This window comes from Mustela lutreola, chromosome 14 (assembly GCF_030435805.1).
Source record: "Mustela lutreola isolate mMusLut2 chromosome 14, mMusLut2.pri, whole genome shotgun sequence".
In the NCBI taxonomy this organism is placed as follows: Eukaryota; Metazoa; Chordata; class Mammalia; order Carnivora; family Mustelidae; genus Mustela; species Mustela lutreola.
This window is the reverse complement of record NC_081303.1, coordinates 74,527,558-74,545,103: the sequence shown is the minus strand read 5'-3', so window position 1 is coordinate 74,545,103 and position 17,546 is coordinate 74,527,558. Positions and strand designations below refer to the sequence as shown.

General features: G+C 54.3%; 1 protein-coding gene across 1 annotated transcript in view; it reads right to left on the bottom strand.

The window, feature by feature from the left end:
* Positions 1-3,755: 3,755 nt before the first annotated feature.
* Positions 3,756-17,546, bottom strand: part of ASH1L (ASH1 like histone lysine methyltransferase) — a 168,684-nt gene continuing 154,893 nt past the window's right edge. Inside the window, exons 18-28 of the mRNA XM_059146914.1 lie at positions 15,547-15,601; positions 15,333-15,465; positions 13,398-13,646; positions 12,722-12,808; positions 11,851-11,941; positions 10,723-10,861; positions 10,443-10,615; positions 9,346-9,512; positions 7,592-7,632; positions 6,491-6,768; positions 3,756-6,136 (exon numbers count right to left, since the gene is read on the bottom strand). Coding sequence (XP_059002897.1) covers positions 6,045-6,136; positions 6,491-6,768; positions 7,592-7,632; positions 9,346-9,512; positions 10,443-10,615; positions 10,723-10,861; positions 11,851-11,941; positions 12,722-12,808; positions 13,398-13,646; positions 15,333-15,465; positions 15,547-15,601 — 1,505 coding nt within the window. The 3' untranslated portion in view covers positions 3,756-6,044. The remainder of the gene's footprint in view (positions 6,137-6,490; positions 6,769-7,591; positions 7,633-9,345; positions 9,513-10,442; positions 10,616-10,722; positions 10,862-11,850; positions 11,942-12,721; positions 12,809-13,397; positions 13,647-15,332; positions 15,466-15,546; positions 15,602-17,546) is intronic.

The following is a 17,546-nucleotide window of genomic DNA, read 5'->3' as shown; positions in this document are numbered from 1 at the left end:
TCAGTGGGGAGCCTGCTTCTTCTTCTCCCTCTGTTGCGCTGCCTGCTTGTGCTCTCTTGCTTTCTCTGTCAAATAAATAAAATCTTAGAAAAAAATGATTTTGTCAGAGAGAGAGCACAAGTGGGGGCCAGCAGGCCGAGGGGGAAGCAGGCTCCCCACTGAGCAAGGAGCCCGATGTGGGGCTAGATCCCAGGGAGCATGATCCCAGGATCATGACCTGAGCCGAAGGCAGATGCTTAACCCATCGAGCCTCCCAGAAGCCCCAGGCAACTCTATTTTTTAAAAACTAGATTAAAAATGGAAATTCCGGCAAAGGTAACATACAGAGCTTTGTTAGTTTCTGCCGTGCGGTGCAGTGGTTCGTTAACTCTGCACATTACTCTGCTCCACCTCTTACCCCCATCGCTCCCCACCCCCCTTGTAACACAAGGGTCTGTTTTGGGGTTTCTCTCCTTTTAAATTTCCTTCATTTCTTAAATTCGCATGTGGGCAAAATCACGGCATTTCTCTCTGACGTATGTCTCTTACCATCATACCCTCCGGTTCTGGCCATGCTGTTGCACGCGGCCAGAGTTCATTCAGGTTTTGCAGGAGTAGGGTTCTGTCGTGTGTGTCGTTCATCTGACCAGGGACACTTGCCTGCTCTCTGGGTGCAGCTGCTGCGAGTGCGGTCACAGGTGCGCACGAGGGCGCCGGGGGCCCGGTCGGTGCAGCACGCGTGAGAACATCTTAAAAGAATAAAACACACAGGGGTGTGCGCATCTTTTCGAATGAGTGTTCCCCGTCCTTTGGGTAAGTCTCCGATAGTGGCATTCCTGGATCCGATGGTAATTCTAGTTTTGAGTTTTTGAGGAACCTCCACGCTATTTTCCTCAGTAGCTGTGCTCGCCGCGTTCCCAACAGCAGCGCCCAGGGGCTGCTCCCCGCGTCCTCACCAGCACTTGCTGGTCCATGTGGTTTTGGTTTTGGCCATGCCGGCAGCTGTGAGGCAGCCGGTCCTTGTGGTTTTTGATTTGCGTTTCCCGGATGTGGAGTGGGGCGATCCTGAGCGTGTTTTCACGTTGGCCACTGGGAGGTCTTCTTTGAAATGTCTGTTTGTGTCCTCTACTAGCTTTAATTATTATCTTTTGGTGTTCTTTATGTATTTTGGATACTAACCCTTTATTGGATGTGTCATTTGCAAATACCTTCTATTCTGTCAGTTGACTTTTAATTTTTTTTTTTTAATTTTTTTTGTTTGACAGACAGAGATCACAAGCAGGCAGAGAGGCAGGCAGAGAGGGGGGAAGTAGGCTCCCTGCTGAGCAGAGCCCAACGTGGGGCTTGATCCCAGGACCCTGAGATCATGACCTGAGCCCAAGGCAGCGGCTTAACCCACTGAGCCACCCAGGCACCCCTTTTTAAAGATTTTTTTATTTGTTTGACAGAGATCACAAGCAGGCAGAGAGGGGGGAAGCAGGCTCCCCGCTGAGCAGAGAGCCCAACGTGGGGCTTGATCCCAGGACTCCGAGATGATGATCTGAGCTGAAGGCAGAGGCTTAACCCCGAGCCACCCAGGCGCCCCAGAAGCTTATTTTGATGCAGTAACAAGAGTTTAGTTTTGCTTTTGTTTCTCTTGCCTCAGGAGACCGGGAAGACGTCGCCGTGGCTGGCGACAGAGCCTGGCGCTCTTTTCTCGGATGTTTCCGGCTTCAGTTCCCGCGTCTCCCGCTGCGGGGGCCCAGCGCGCTCCGACTTGGGCTGCGCTCGGCGGCCGGTTTCGCTCGCCGCCCGGGGAGGCTTGTGTGTTCCCGCTGCGCGTTCTCGCCTCCTGAGCCCCAGAATAATAGCCGTTGGTTGTAGGTCCAGCTCCGGGCTCTCTACTCTGTCCTGTGCCAACCACTGTTGGGACAGCCGCAGCTCCGGTAGGACCTGGAATCCGGAGTTGTCGCAACTTCCGATCTTGACTATCTTTTCCAAGATTGCTCTGGGTCCTCGGTCTTCTGCGCTTCCCCACAGGTTTTAGGATTTCGTTCTGTGAAAAACGTTGTTGGCATTTTGACAGGGATGGCATTGAATCCATGGTTGGCTTTGGGCAGTGCGGACGGTTTTAAGTTTTTATGTGAGCTTGCGTTGACTTGCGGGAGAGAGTGGGCACAGGGGGCGGTGGCCGGAGAGAGCCTGGCGCAGGGCTCCGTCTCACGACCTGGAGATCATGGCCTGGGCCGAAGCCGAGGGCTGGACGCTTGACGGGCGGCGCCCCCCAGACGCCCCGAGTTCGGACATTTTCGCCGCAGTCGTCCTCGGTCCACGAGCCCCGGGTCGTCTTCCGTTTGTGGGCGCCGTCTGCACTGTCCGCCGTCAGTACCGTTTTCGGGTACGGGTCCTTCGCCTCCTTTGTCAAGTTCATTCCTGGGTGTGTGATTGTTTCTGGTGCACGGGATGGGGGGGGGGTTCTTAATTTCTCTACCCGAGGCTTCGTCGCCGGCCGGTAGCAATGCTGCGGTTTCCGGACGTCCTGCGTCCTGCAGCGCCCCCGAGATCACCCGTCGCTTCTGCAGTTTCCTGGCGGCCGCTGGGGTGTCGTGTGTGCAGCATTGTGCCATCCGGAGGTGCGGCACGTCTCACGTCTGCCTTTGCAATTCGCGCGGCGTTCGGCGGCAGGCGCTGCTTTTCCCTGATGGCTCCCGGCTGGGGGCTTCCAGGACTGCGTCAGATCAAAGCGGGGAGAGCGACACCCCCGTCCCGTTCCTGAGCTCGGGGGAAGCCGCTCACCTTTCCACCAGCGGGTGTTGTGGCAGCTGCGGTTCTTGTACGTGGCCTCAGTCATGCTGAGGTGTGTTCCCTGGCAGCGTGCTTTGTTCGAAGGGTTTTTATCGGGGATAAAAGAACGTTGTACGTTGTCGAATGTTCGTTGCGCCGAAACGCTGTGGTCCTTCTCTCACTGATGTGAGGTGACGCGCGGACTGGTTTGCAGATCCCAAACCACCGCGCGGCCTGGGCTGAGCCCGCTGGGCCCTGCACTTGCTGGCAGGATTGAGTCTGTCTTCCTTAGGAGGGCCACATGGGCTATTTCTGACACTTTTCTGTTTGCAGATGAACATGAAGGTTTTGGAATTCTGAGTCCAGCACTGGTTACTGGGTGACCTCTGGGAAGTCGCTGACACTGTTTTCATTTCTACGAAATGGAAGTAGTAACCGCGGGGCTATCCCGAGGTGATCTAACGAGCTGGAGGCCCGGGCAAGCGACGTCACCTGGGTTGCTGCAGATCGGGTTTGGGGCCGCCTGGGTGGCTCCGTGGGTTAAGCCTCTGCCTTCAGCTCGGGTCCTGATCTCAGGGTCCTGGGATGGAGCCCCGCGTTGGGCCCTCTGCTCGGCGGGGAGCCTGCTTCCTCCCCCCTCCCCTCACCTACTTGTGATTTCTCTGTCAAGTAAATAAATAAAATCTTATGAAAGAGTCGGGTTTCGGTACCTTCCTGAAAGGGCTGCTGTGAATGTGAGTGGATGAGCATTTATGGAAGCTGCTTACTATGGCAACGGTGGGACACAGCGGCCTGCAGTAACTGTCCCCAAGCCTGGGGCTGGCTCATGAGTACCAGCGGGTGCGTGTGCGCGCGTCCGTGCGCGGTGATAGTCTGCGGGGCGGTTGGCTTAGGGCTGACGCTGGCGGCGCGGTGGTGAAAAGACCAGTCTGGAAACAGGACGGAGGAAGGAGACCCCGGAAGAGACGTGGAGGACAGGGAGGGGGTAAAAAACCAGCAGGCTCACCACTCTGTTGTTAGGAAAAGTGTTTCCATTTAATACTAGACTTTCAAGGATTGAGATGCAAGCTTTTTATGCAATCACATCCAATGTTAAAATCGGTAATACATAATTTACAAAGATTAACATCAAAACAATCATCTATTTAGATATGCTTTTGTAAAAAGGAAATATATTAGCAGCATTTATGTTTTCCGCAATCACACAGCCTACAGACATGCAGACTAACTGTATCTATTCGCAGTGGTGTAGTGCCTTGCCCCGTGTTGCAAACACCGAAACCCACCCGGCAGCTGGGGGGTTCTTTTTATTTCATTATTATAAAATAACCGAAAAATAAAAAAAGGCATTAATTTCTACACCAGTAAGAAAAAACAAGTTTTTGCACTTACCTAACATTTGATTGTCTAAAAAACATTTCAGTTTTTAGTCTTTCAACAAAAGAAAGATAAAATGACAGAGCGTAGTGTCTTTTGCTTCTGTTCTCACATTTTACAAAGTTTTTTTCTTTTTTTGTCTTTTTTAAAATTTTAGTGTTTAACACTATTCAAGGAAACATTGAATTTTAATCTCTTTCTTGTCATTTTCCTGCTTTTTGACTAAAAGGAGACCCCCAAAGTGCCCTATCTCCCACCTCCCTCCCCCAGCTCCCTGCGATGAAAACCAAAGGAAACCACTTAAACGTTGCGTGGCGTGGCGTGGCGTGGCGTGGCATGCGACGGTCCGGCTCCACACGTGCGTATCTCATACCCAGGTCTTGTCGTAATGTACAGTGCTTCTCTACAGTAAGAAAATACTCCAAACTATTTTCTTAATTCTCTTTTTTCTTTAATAAAATATTTATTCTGTTTTTTCTCTGCTCGAGGGGATCTTTGGCATCCCCTGTCTCTTTTGTTTGTTTTTCTTCCCTCAAGATCGACACAGAAAGGAGAAAAAGAAACAAAGATTCAATGGAATGGAAGGTGTCTGTGTTTCTACCTAAACAAGTCAGAGCGTCGGCATCACGGGGAAATGTACAGTGAGGACAGCATTGGTCCGGGTTTCGAGAACGGTGGGGCCGTGCGTCCTGCTCTACTGCTCCCGAGTCGCGCAGCAGACACACACACACACACATCCGTACGGACATATATACACACACAACTTGGCACATTTAAAAATCCATCTTTTCTCTTATAAGAACATCTAAAACGTATATGCATATGTATGTCTGAGAAGACAACAAAGCAAAGCTTTTTAAATTTTATTTTTAAAGAGACAGTATTGTCTGGTAACTTCTGGCCAAGAGAAGGGGAAGGAAGGAGACATCATGATGTCCCTCCTGCTGCCGTCACCAGGGGGTGGAGGACATGGGACGTGCGGGGCGAGCCCTGTCTCTAAGAGCGGGACACTGGAAACCGTGTGACGGAGGAAGCGAGAGTAGTGTTTTGAGCTGATGCTGCGCACTCACGACAGACACTCTGACCGGCGAACACTGTCGGCGTCTGTGGACTGACTCGGGGGAGGCTGGGGGTCGCTTCTACGGAGGCTCTACACTGAGTCTGTTCTGAGACGCGTCTCCGTCCCTGGGGCCCGGCAGACACACGCGGCCACAGCACGGGTGCAGCCGGGTACCGCAGGGGCCTGGCCTTCTTGTTAGAAAAAACCAGGTCTGGCAGGTTATGAAGGTTAAAACAAAAACCACGACCGCAAGTCCTGTGCCCTCTGACCCCATGGGGGCCTTCCCTGACCCACGATCACATTCCGGGGGGAGAGGCAGGGAGAAGCGCGGAGGGCGCAAGTGCTTGGACTCGGCGGTTCGTGTTTTACTCTGACCTGACTGGGCAAGAAAGGAGAGACTCTCCCGGGCGAGGATCTGTCTGGAAAGAGGCCCCAGCTGCCGCTTCTGTCTGAGGTCTCTGGGGGTAGCTCCTGGAGCCCCCCGAGAAGGGAGGGGTCCCCTCCCGCTGGACGGGGCGGGACCCCTGGGCAGAGGAAGCAGCTCGGTGACACGGAAAGACCCAGCCTGGGGGCAGGAGCGAGTGTTGTCAAGTTCCACGAGGCTCCGGTCACCCCCGTGTGCCCGGTCCTCGGCCCGTCACAAACCCGCTGGGGGAAGCGGTGGAGAGGAGCCCGAGTCGGAGCGCGCTGCTTAGACAGACCCCCTTCCTCTCCGCTAGCTCCACGGTGTGTGTAGCTCCACGGTGTGTGAAGTACCTAACGCCAGCGACGCCGCCACGCGGCCCCGCCCGCCCCGGCCGCGCTCCGAGGCCCAGAGGCAGGACTGGGCGCTCCACCGGCGGCGGACGCTCAGCCGCTGCGCCGCTCACTTCCGAAAGCTGTTTTCCGGGATGAACAAAGTGCGTCTCCGCAGCTTCCGGCCCGACCCTTCCTCCAGCAAGTAGGTCACGTCGATGGCTGCGAACGGAACCAGGGAGGCTCAGCGACCACCCCTCCCGCTCCTCGCTCCGGGTCTGAGCTCTAAGGAGGTCACAGGAGTCCGGTGACGCCTGTTCCGACCTCTGGGCACCTGGGGCCTGCCTCCAGCCTCAGGAGAGACGGCTCCGGGGAGCGGGGGTGGGTGGGGGGTTGAGCTCCCGCCACTCAGTCCCCCTCCCGGGAGAACCGGGCGCGGGGCCCACCAGAGAACCGGGACGTTTTCGCAGAACACTCGCCATCCTGGGCGAGGGGTGGCAACTTGTTCTTTTTCCTTCCTTCCTTCCTAATCTCCCCTTTCAATTACACCCGGACGCGAGCCCGATTCGGTCTTACCGTTTTTCCCGGGGATTTTTTCAAGGAGATTGAGTAAGATCTGGTTGAGCCGCTCCCGCTGGCTGTGCCTTCGTTCCTCAGGGGCACATGCGGGCGGGGGGTCCCGGCCCCTCTCCTCTGGCTTCTTGGCCCCCTCCCGCTCTGGCTCCTCCAGGCTGGGCATCTCGTTGGCGGCTTGCTCCTGGCTGGCCAGAACCTCTTCGATCAAGGGCAGAGCATCGTCCTCCTGGCCCAGGTCTTTCAGGGGGGCCTTTGGGCGCTCGGACTTCCAGGACGACCTGCCAGAGGGATGTGGGAATTTTGACGAAGGCCGTGCAGGGGAGGGGAGGGGCCTCCGGCTGGCTCGAGATCCCGAGCGAGCTCTTAGAAGCCTTGGCTCTGGCCATCATTATGCAAAAGTCACGACCTTTTTCTGAAATGTACTTTCTAATTATAAAAGTCCATTTTCCATCCTTCAGGGAAGCATGCACCACCGCGGAGCTGGTCAAGCCGCCAGCTGGCAGAGAAGTACGACGCGACCCTGTGACGCCTGCAGTCCCACCACAGGGACCATCCGCATGGGGCGTCCGCCTTTCCCGACTGTCCTCATGGCCCCACCCACCGCGGAAGGAAGCAGAGGAAACGAACGAAATCGAAGGGAAGCCTTCACTCTCCTTCTCTGAGAACAAGACTCTCCGGTCAAAACCAGCACAAGTGGAAGCTCCGCGGCCACCACGCTCGGCGAACGCTCTGCCCTGAGCAGCTACAGGACAGCAGGTCCTCGACGGAGGCCCCAAGAACAGACACGCCTCGAGGTGATGGGACAAGCTTACAGAAACCTTCGAGAAGGAGACTGCTCTGCACCGGTCTAGAGTTCCGTTCCAGAGCGTTCATGTCCTCCTCCTGCTCCCTGTGAGTCTCCCTCCCCACGCCCGACTCAAGCTCCGTCACGGCCCAGGCCTCCGACACCCAGGGCTTCCGAGCCGCTGCCGGCTCGACAGGCCACTGTCAGAGTCCCCAGTTCTCGGGGGGCCGGGTGGTCCGTGCTGCTGCTCTTGCAACACTCAAGTCGCCGCCCCCCCCCCCCATAAGGGCTCTCCCCGCGCCCCCCCGCGCACTCACCGCCCTCCGTTCCTCTTGTAGTTGTCTGGGACGTAATGAGGCTGCAAAGAAAGGGAAAGCGTTGAGTTTGCTGCGGGGCCGGCTCAGGCGGGCTGGGAACAGGACAGGGAGGGGACGAAGGAAAGCAAACACAGGGCAGAGCCCTTCCGAGCTGGGTGGCTGTGTTTTAAGGGCGGAAGGTCAGTCCTTCTGTCAGTCCGTAAGGCCACAGTGGGTGCGGTGTCTTGCCCGCCTGTGACCATGGTGAGGGGGACGGGCTCCCAGTCCCGTCCGCCCCATCCTAACGCCCGAGTAGTTCAGGCTGGGGCTTCGAGGCTGACCTGAGAGCTGTTGCCTGAGCGAGACCAAAGGAGTCCAGAGGAGAGGCAGGGCTTGGTGGTGGGTGGGGAGAACATGCCGTAAGTACTGTTTAGAGAAATCCAAAAACAATAGGGGGAAATGGACATAGAGTTTCTTTCCGGTTAGATGGTTTCTTAACATTCTAGGGTTCTTAACATTCTTAACACGTTAAGAACAGAGTGCAAGACGGCCCCAAGTTTTGAGACGCCCACAAAAAGCAGAGTCAAGGACGAGTAGCTCAGTCCAGAGTTTCAGGACAGCAGATGCACTGATGGATGGACGGACGTCCAAAGCCTTTGCGGACCGATGAATGGCACAGGACTGGAGCACTATGTTCACAACAATTTAAAGAGAAAGCATATGAAAAAGGCAAGAAATGAAAATGTTAACAGTGGTTGTGTTCTGTGTAGTGGGATGACATTCCAGCGGCTGTGTTCTGTGTAGTGGGGTGACATACCAGCGGCTGTGTTCTGTGTAGTGGGATGACATACCAGCGGCTGTGTTCTGTGTCGTGGGATGACATACAATTTTTTCTTAATGCCTCTGTACTTTTCACATTTTATATAAAGATGGTGTCGTACATTTTAAGTGCAGAGATACATGGGAAAAGCCCTGAACTATTTTCACCAAAGTTTTCTCAGGGTTCTTGCTATTCTCTCGGCTCGCTTGCTTAAAATTATGGATATGAAAACTCAACAAAATACTACACTAAGGGGCGCCTGGTGGCTCCGTCGTTACGTGTCTGCCTTTGGCTTGGGTCATGATCCAGGGTCCCTGCTCTGTGGGGAGCCTGCTTCTCCCTCTCCTGCTCCCCCTACGTGTGCTCCCTCTCTCGCTGTGTCTCTCTGTCAAATAAATAAATAACATCTTTAAAAACTACATGAGCTTAAGGGCCAAGCCAGTGAAGCGGGGAGAGACGAGCGAAGAAATCCTGGCGATAATGCGGACACTGACGACTCGCTGAGAATCAGCCCGTGCCGGGGAGTGCAGAACAGGTGTGTGCGCGCGTCAGAAAATGCCGAACAGATGTGTGGGCGCGCCGAGAGACGCCGAGCAAGCGTATGTACGTGCCGGGAAATGCAGAATAAATGTATGTTTGCTGTTTAAAAATCCCAAACAGGGGCACTTGGTGGACGAGTCAGTTGGGCGTCTGACTCTCGATCTCAGCTCAGGTCTTTGATCTCTGGGTCACCAGTTCAAGGCCTGTGTCGGGCTCCATGCTAGGCATGGAGCCTACTTAAAAAAAAAGAGAGAGAGAAAGACAAAGAAAAAAATCCTAGTAACTAGAGACCGATTCCTACAGTTCGGGATGGACTAACAGGATGAAGTAGCGGAGAGCCTGAAGGTTCCAACCCTAGGAATTCCCCGTGGGAACGATATTGCCCTTGTACGACAGGTAGGAGGACGAGACTTACGGAGAAATCTCTTTTGGGAGTGAGCTTCTTGGGGAAGTGGTCGAAGGCATAGGGCTTGGTGCAGACAGGGTAGCGATTCCGGTGGATCTTGTAGAACAGGTGCGCGGACTTGTCCAGCCGGTAGTCACAGATGTACACGTCTTGCTCCTTCACTCCTTTGGGTCTCCCTAGGAGTTCAAATACTGTTAGAGAACCCTCCTGCCCTCCCTCCTTCACCTTAAGCCTGAGCTGCCCAGAGGGGAGTCTGCACCACTGGGAGGGACGCGGAGAGGCATGTGGTGACTGCAGAAGAAAGCAGAGTCCTCAGACAGCAGTGCTAGAAGTGGAGGCGAGCAGTGGTGTGTGTATCTCTGAGTGTAAGGGTGGGCCGCGGGGGGGACCAGACAGGCAGCTCACCCCAGTGCTGCAGCAATCTGAGGGACACAGAGCACAGCGTGCGGACGCCAGGAGAGAGCAAAGGCAGGACGAATGAGGGGGCACATCTGGAAACGAGGACTTTATAACCAAGGGATGGAGTCCCCAGGATGATGGAGCCCCAGGTGGCTGATGCTTGAATGGAGTACGTATCCTTCTGGACCATGTGCTACAACAGAGAAGGTGAGCTGCTTCTCACCATGATAGGCACCAATCGCTCCTGCCAGCGGCCCAGGGACACCGGTAAAAAGTGGTGGGGCTGGAGTCTGAGAACAGATGCACTCCACAGCCTACGCCAATGACCACGGAGCTTAAAAAGCTAGTGTGCTTTTTGGGTTTGTTTCATGTCCAGAGTTGATGACGGCCTTTGGGGTTCTGGAATGGGCTGCTGGAAGAGCGTGCCTTGTGACGACGCTACTAGGACGCGGAGCAGACGTTATTAAGAAATGTGAACTAAGTTAAAAACAAAGGGAAATTAATGTTTATTGAGTATCAAGAAAAAAAAAAGAAAAAGAAAACCTTTATTAAATGAGCACCAAGTGCTAGCTAAAAGAAAGAGAAAACATAGCTCTTTGAAGCTTCACGGCTAGCCTGGGACAATCTCTTATCAGAGACATAAGACGGGAGCAGATGGAAGGGATAGGGGGCAGGAGATCATTTCTCTAGCAGCTCAGGTTACCTACCTTTACAGTAAGTATAAAGGTCCAGGACACAGCAGGTCCCCACCACAGCCTCCAAAGGAATGATCTCGTAGAGTGGCACCCGGAATAGCTCGTTGTGATAGAAGCGGCGGGACGGAGAGTGGTGGGTCTCGTGGGGGCGGAAGTAGTGGTGCCCAAAGGCAAACCGTTCCTCTCTAAGGAAGAAAGAGAGAGGTTTAGTTGACTGGCGAGATCCTCGGCCATACTCGGCTCGGCGCTGGCAGGGCAGAGCTGGGGGAAGAGAGAGGACCTCAACACGTACTTTTCATTCTTCCAAAGCTTCTCAATGCGGAAGATGTCCAGTTTGTCTCGGTTAATGTGCGACAACAGTCGGTAGGACTGGCGGACTGGGTGGCCATCAGGTGTGCGCCGGCTGTCCCGCATCAGGTACACGCAGTCGCCTAGGGAGGCACAGGACACGTTAAATGATGCCTGCGTGAACTCAATCTACAGGGAAGGGCTTAAGGTCTAAAACGACAGACACAGAGAGCTACGCTACCACGGGCGGTGTAAGGGCGATGCTCGTCAGTTTTGGACTATGGGGAGGGCATGAGGGAGGTCCTCCATCTCCTGGAATCCTGCAAAAGTTTTTCTCAGTCCTAAACTTAGCTTATTGACACCCTGGTCTCTCTGAATTAGTTTTATGTGGGGGAGGGGAAAACGTGTGAAGCCCAAGGACTGAAGGATAGCAGACCAATACTGCCAAGCCTTGAATGACGTGGGTTTGAGCTGCACGGCTCAAGTTACATGCACTTTTTTTTTAATGAGTGCAGCACAGCACTGTGGGTGTAATGTAAAAAACCTTATGATTTTCTTTTTTTTTTTTTTTTTTGGTTTTTTTTTTTTGTTTTAAAGATTTTATTTATTTATTTGACAGAGAGAAATCACAAGTAGGTAGAGAGGCAGGCAGAGAGAGAGAGGAGGAAGCAGGCTCCCTGCCGAGCAGAGAGCCCGATGCGGGACTCGATCCCAGGACCCTGAGATCATGACCTGAGCCGAAGGCAGCAGCTCAACCACTGAGCCACCCAGGCGCCCCACCTTATGATTTTCTTAATACTTCCTTTTCTCTAGCTTACTCCGTCATAAGCATCCAATATATCAATACATGTAACATACAGAATATGTGAAAATCGACTATTTATAATGCCAGCAAGGCTCTGGTCAACATTAGGCTATTAGCAGTTGAGTTTTTGGAGAGTCAAAAGTTGTATGTGGATTTCTGACTGCATCCAGGGTGGGGCGGGGGGGGGGGGCTCGGTACCCCTGAACCCTGCATGGTCAAGGGTCACCTGTATTTAACTGCTACGAGTGGTCATGCAGGGACCGTAACTTCTACACAGAGAGCAGACGCTCCCGCTGCTCGGAGCAGGGTCAGCTCGTGGGCACCCACCTTGACGAAGTAGCAAGTCATCTCGGAGCAAACAGATGAAGTAGACACAGCCCGGCTGGGCATAGTGGGGCCGAGGAATCATGGGTACCTCCTGGTGAGAACAGAAAGCCGGAGGTGAGGGCCGGGACTACTACACCCGCCTACTGATCTCCATTCAGGAGGAAAAGAACTCAAACCTAGAACTTGCAACCACTGGAGACTTACTGTTCAGTCAGGCCAACACAACACACATGAACCCAGACGGAAGCCGCGGGGGCGGGACTAGGAAAGTGAAGGCAGAGAACGAGACCAACAGGCCAAGTGCCCCGAGGAGCAGGAGGAAACTGACCGTACGGCTGCTCCTGCACCCCTGCAGAGCACGACCACGTGTGAGCCGGGACAGTGACTGTCACAAGGACTCACGGAAGCCACCAGCATTTAGTGCCCGGAGGCCAGGGACGCCGGACTTTGCACAGCGCATCCCTCAGAGCACAGAAACGTCTGCTCGGAATGCCAACACCGCTGTCCCGGAGCGCTGCCCCAAAGGCTTCCCTTCACAGCGAACACCTGCCCGAGACCACACACATAGACACAGCAGACCCAGGATAAAACCCGCTTAGCAACTTGGACAAGTCACCCAACCCACTGTCTCTCCTGGCCCGTGGGCCTAAGACCGGCCTGTGTACTCGCGTGGGGAGCTGACAGTGAGCTCGGCACCAGTCCTTCCAGAGGCCTCTACGTAATGTACTTCCCCTCTGACCACATGCTTGGGAAAAGGAAGGGCAGCATTATTACCCTAGTGTAGAGTGTAAGAAACTAAGGCCCAGAGAGGCTGAGTGGTTTATTGGGGGAAATGCGGTGCCCCAGGAGCAGGGCAGGTGACGGAGCTTACTCTGTCCACAGGCCTCGGGTCACACTGCTCGCACAGGTAGTGCTCCACGTCCGAGGTCACCCCCATGCAGTCACAGTGCTGCCACACCTGTGGGAAGAAGAGTGCGGGTGGGAGGGGGCTCTGCGGCTAAGAATAAAGTAACAAAAAAATTCAGCAGCAGGACAGGGTGAGGTCCACCAGGAACTAAGGGAGAAGTAGGTAAGTGCGAAGTCAGAAATGGTTTAAGACTGGGGAAGGGGGAGCTCGCCTGAACCAAGTACCTGCCTGGTCCGCCCGGCACGTGTGGGCACGTGTGGAGAAGCGCGGAGCACCACAGCCCCGCGGACGCCCAGGGACCGGGTGCCAGAAGGGGTGAGTCCCCGCCCCCCCATGCTCTCCAGGCTGCAGCCCCGGGACTGCCCCGCGCGCCCCTGCCCCTCCTGGCTCCACTCCCCAACCGGGCATTGCAGCGAGGATGCTCCTCCGTCGTCGAAGCCCCGTCCACTCGGCTCCCGAGGGAGGCGGCTCCGCGGGAAGCCCCGTCCTGCACAGACGTGCGGTGCCCCGCGGGCCGAGAGGGCACGTGGGCGCGCAGCGAGGGAAAGTGTGGGGCGCGGAGGGGATCGGCCCCCGGTGCACCTGGAGGCGAGCGCAGCGGCGCCTCCCCAGTCTGCAGGCCCGGCCGGCGCGGGCTCACCATGCACTTGTCGCACTGGATCATGAGGCCTTCGTCCTTGTGGAGGCCGCACACGCAGCGGATCACGTCGTCATCCTTCTCGTGTGCGCTCTCCTTCTCCGACACCGACGTCTCGCTGCTGTCGGCCTCGCTCGCCGTCTCCCCCACGATCTCGTCGATCTGCGCCGCCGCCTCGTGCCGGGCGTTGTAGTAGGTCTTCCGCAGGCGGCACACGTCCCTCCCGATGGGCGACTTGCGCCCGTAGTACTTCTGCGGGAGAGCAGGGGAGAGCCTGGTGGGTCTTCTGGGGCGGGGGACGCTCAGTGTGTGTGGCTGCGGCTCCCGATCTCGGGGCGCGGGTCTCAGGTCAGAGCGACGGGCCCCGCCGCCCGCCCGCACAGCCCGCAGGAGGCACGGGGACCCCAGCGTGCGTTTCCGGTCTCCTCTGCGGCTGTCCACCGTCCTGGGCCCGCACACCCCGCACACCCTGCACACCCCGCAGACCCCGATCGGAGCCGGCGGCGTGAGCGCTCACTGTCCCGCAGCCGCAGGCTGTGCACACGGAAGCGCGGTGGGCAGAAAGCGTGCTGGCGCCTAGCACCCACCGAGTTCTCCTACTTGTCCACTCTGCTTGTTTCTGTCCCCAGGTCCTCACCTCAATTCTTCTGTTATCTTGTAGCCCCTTTAGTCTCATTCCTCTCCAACGATTTCAAAATCACTGAAAATCAACATCTTCTCCATGTTCCATACAATATTCTATCTCCTCTTTTAGGTTCAAGGTCACCTTCTCACCAGTGTAATCTACCACCCATTAGCCTAAACCCCAGTTCCATCCTTCAGATTTATTTCTTCTTACTCTACACAATTCTGCGTCTTTTTACTGCCTTGAGGACAGAAACTACAGCTATGACTTAAGTGTGTGAAAGATTCAAAACTAAATTAGGTTGTTCCCCCCCCAGATTTATCTATTCAACTAGAGAGAGTGAGAGAATGTGGGTGCGCGCCCACGCACGGGCCCCAAGGTGGGCCTGGGGACCCTGAGATCACAACCTGAGATGAAACCAGAGTCAGATGCTGAACTGACTGTGCCACCCAGGCACCCCTAAATTAGGTTTTTATGAAAATGTCATTTTGGGGAGTATAATTTAGTCTTTCCTTCTAGTGATATCAATGTCTTTACTATATATAAAGACTCCACAATATTTAGCAAACCTAAACTTTACACAAGGGCACTCAGTAAAAATTGCTGTCTTTTGGGACGCTTGGGTGGTTCGGCCAGTTAAAGCTTCTGCCTTCAGTTCAGGTCATGATTCCCGAGTCCCGGGATGGACTCCCGTACGGGGCCCCCCACTCAGCGGAGAGCCTGCTGCTCCTTCTGCCTGCCGCGCCCCTGTTAACGCTTGCTCTCTCTCTCTCTCAAATAAAGACATAAAATCCTTTCTTTTTAAAACTAAAAATCTTAAAAAAAAAAATTGTTGCCTTCCTTTGCCAGAAATATAAAGGCTGACAGAAGGTAAAAATCTTAAGCCTCTAGAAAAAAAATTTTCTAAAGAAGTTATTACTTCTAAAAAATATTTTATTTATTTGCGACGGAGACAGCATAAGCAGGAGGGAGCAGCGGGCAGAGGGAGAAGCAGGCTCCCCGCTGAGCAGCGAGCCCGACGCAGGGCTCCACCTCAGGACCTCAGGATCACGACCTGAGCGACGGCGGACGCTCCACGGACTGCACCCTTTCCTCAAGTTTTGATTGAAATTCTAGTTCCCTAACCTATACTGTGATGCCGGTTTCTGGGGCACTCAGGGCTTCGTCGCGCACGCCTCTCCCCCGGGCTCATCACGGCAAGGGCTTTCCTTCATGTCCACCCCCTCGCGCCCGCCCCCCAGCTAGTCCGTCCCCCGCCCACCTCTCCTTCAAAATAAACGTCTTAAATCCACGTCTGAAGTCAGTGTAGGTACCTCAGCGTTGCGGAACACCTTGAGCATGTCAGCATCAAAGGCCTCCACGGTCTTGTAATGGCCGGTGAGGATCTGCCGCTCGATAGTGGCCAGGTCCAGCGGCTCTGGGATCTTCTCATAGTAATCCGCGTTCCTGCAGCCGAAAGCCAGCGTGTCAACCCGGCAGGCCGAGCGCAGACTGAAACCTCCCGGGTTCCTACGCTGCTGAACTTACTTTTTCTTTGGAGGGAGGTTCAAGAGGGGGGCGGCCAGAGCTTGTCGGGAAGAATCTGCAAAAGAAGGCGGGGGTCAGAAGGCCGGTGTGACCGGGAGAGGCCGGCGCGCACTCTCTCGGAGAACGCAGAAGCCCTCACGTAGGAAGTTTGCGGGGAAAATCCAAGCTTTTTTTGAGGCGCAACCATGAAAAGTACAGGACTTTTCAGAAACGTGGGCTCTTGGAGGCAGGGGAGGGCTTTCAGGACGACCCGGGACAGGAACAGCGAGGGACAAGGAGGGACTGAAGGACGGAGGGCGACGCCCCGCTCCGCAACCGTTACTGAAGCCGAGAACGTCTTCTCCAGAGTTTTCTAGTTCTTGCTCGTGGACCGTCGGCCACACTATTATTCTGTTGGTTTGGGTTCCATTAAATTCCAGGTAATGGGGGCACCTGGGTGGCTCAGTGGGTTAAAGCCTCTGCCCTTGGCTGGGGTCATGATCCCAGGGTCCTGGGATCGAGCCCCACATCGGGCTCTCTGCTCAGCAGGGAGCCTGCTTCCGCCTCTCTCTCTGCCTGCCTCTCTGCCTACTTGTGATCTCTGTGTGTCAGATAAATAAATAAAATCTTTAAAAAAAATAAATAAATAAATTCCAGGTAATGAATGATTTAGAACTGGAAATCCTTGCTGGAATCCATCTTCTGTAACAGTTACTTTATATTATGTGAACAATCCACAACTGAGGCTATTGCTACCTTACCTACTTTCTTTGTTAAAAATTCTATTTCCTGGGGCACCTTTGTGGCTCAGTCAGTTAAGCCTCTGACTCTAGCTTCCAGCTCCGCTTGGGATCTCAGGGTCGGGAGATGAGCCCCAGCTCAGCGCAGCCCGCCGGGCGCTCTCGCTCCCTGCTCCTCCCCCTGCTCGCGAGCGCTCACTAAAATAAACAAAATCTTTCAAAACATTCTATTTTATTACTGAAGTATAGTTGACATACAGTGTTAGCTTCGGGTACACCACCTCACGATCTGACAACCGTGTGTGGGACTCGACGCGCACCACGGGGAGTGCAGTCCCCGTCTGTCGCCACACGAAGCTGTTCCAGTATGACGGACTGCACTCCCTACGCCGTACTCCGTTCTGTGACTGACTGATTTTGTGACTGCAAGTCTCTGCTTAATCCCCTTTATTTCACCCCTCCCCTCCAGCAACGACCAGTTCTCTGTATTTAAGAATTTTCACATACGAGTGAAATCACATGGTACCTGTCTGACTTATTTCACAAAACATAATGCCCTGAGGGTCTATCCATGTTAGACAGATTTCCTTCCTTTTCGTGGCCAAGAAACATTCCATTGCACACATACCACCTCTGCTTTATCTGTTCATTTACAGATGGACACGGAAGCTACTTCTTGCCTATTCTAAATAATGCTGTGAAAACCACAGGGGTGCACGTATGTTTTTCAATTAGTACTTTCATTTCCTTTGGGCAAATACCCAGTAATGTGATTACTGAGTCGTATGGTGTTTCTATTTATTTTTTACTTTTGTTTCCTTCCTTCCTAAGATTTATTTATTGGGGCGCCTGGGTGACTCGGTCAGTCGAGTGTGTGGCTTCGGCTCAGGTCATGATCCCGGGGGCCTGGGATCAAGCCCCACCTTGGGTTCCCTGCTCAGTGGGGAGCCTGCTTCTCCTTCTCTCTCTGCCCCTCCCTCTGCTTATGCTTTCCCAGTCAAAAAAATAAATAAAATCTTAAAAAAAAAAAGATGTATTATTTATCCGAGAGAGAGGGAAGTCAGTACGAAGGTGGGTCAGGGCGGGGGCAGGACGGAGGGAGAGAGAACCCCCAGGGGACTCTGTGCTGAGCACGCGGCTGACTCAGAGCTTGATTTCACAAGTCGGAGATCAAAATGTTACCACGTGAGCTGGAGTCGAGAGCTGGACACTCAACTGACTAGGCCACTCAGGTGCCCATCTTTGATTTAAAAAAAAAAAAAAAATTTGTCAGGGACAGAG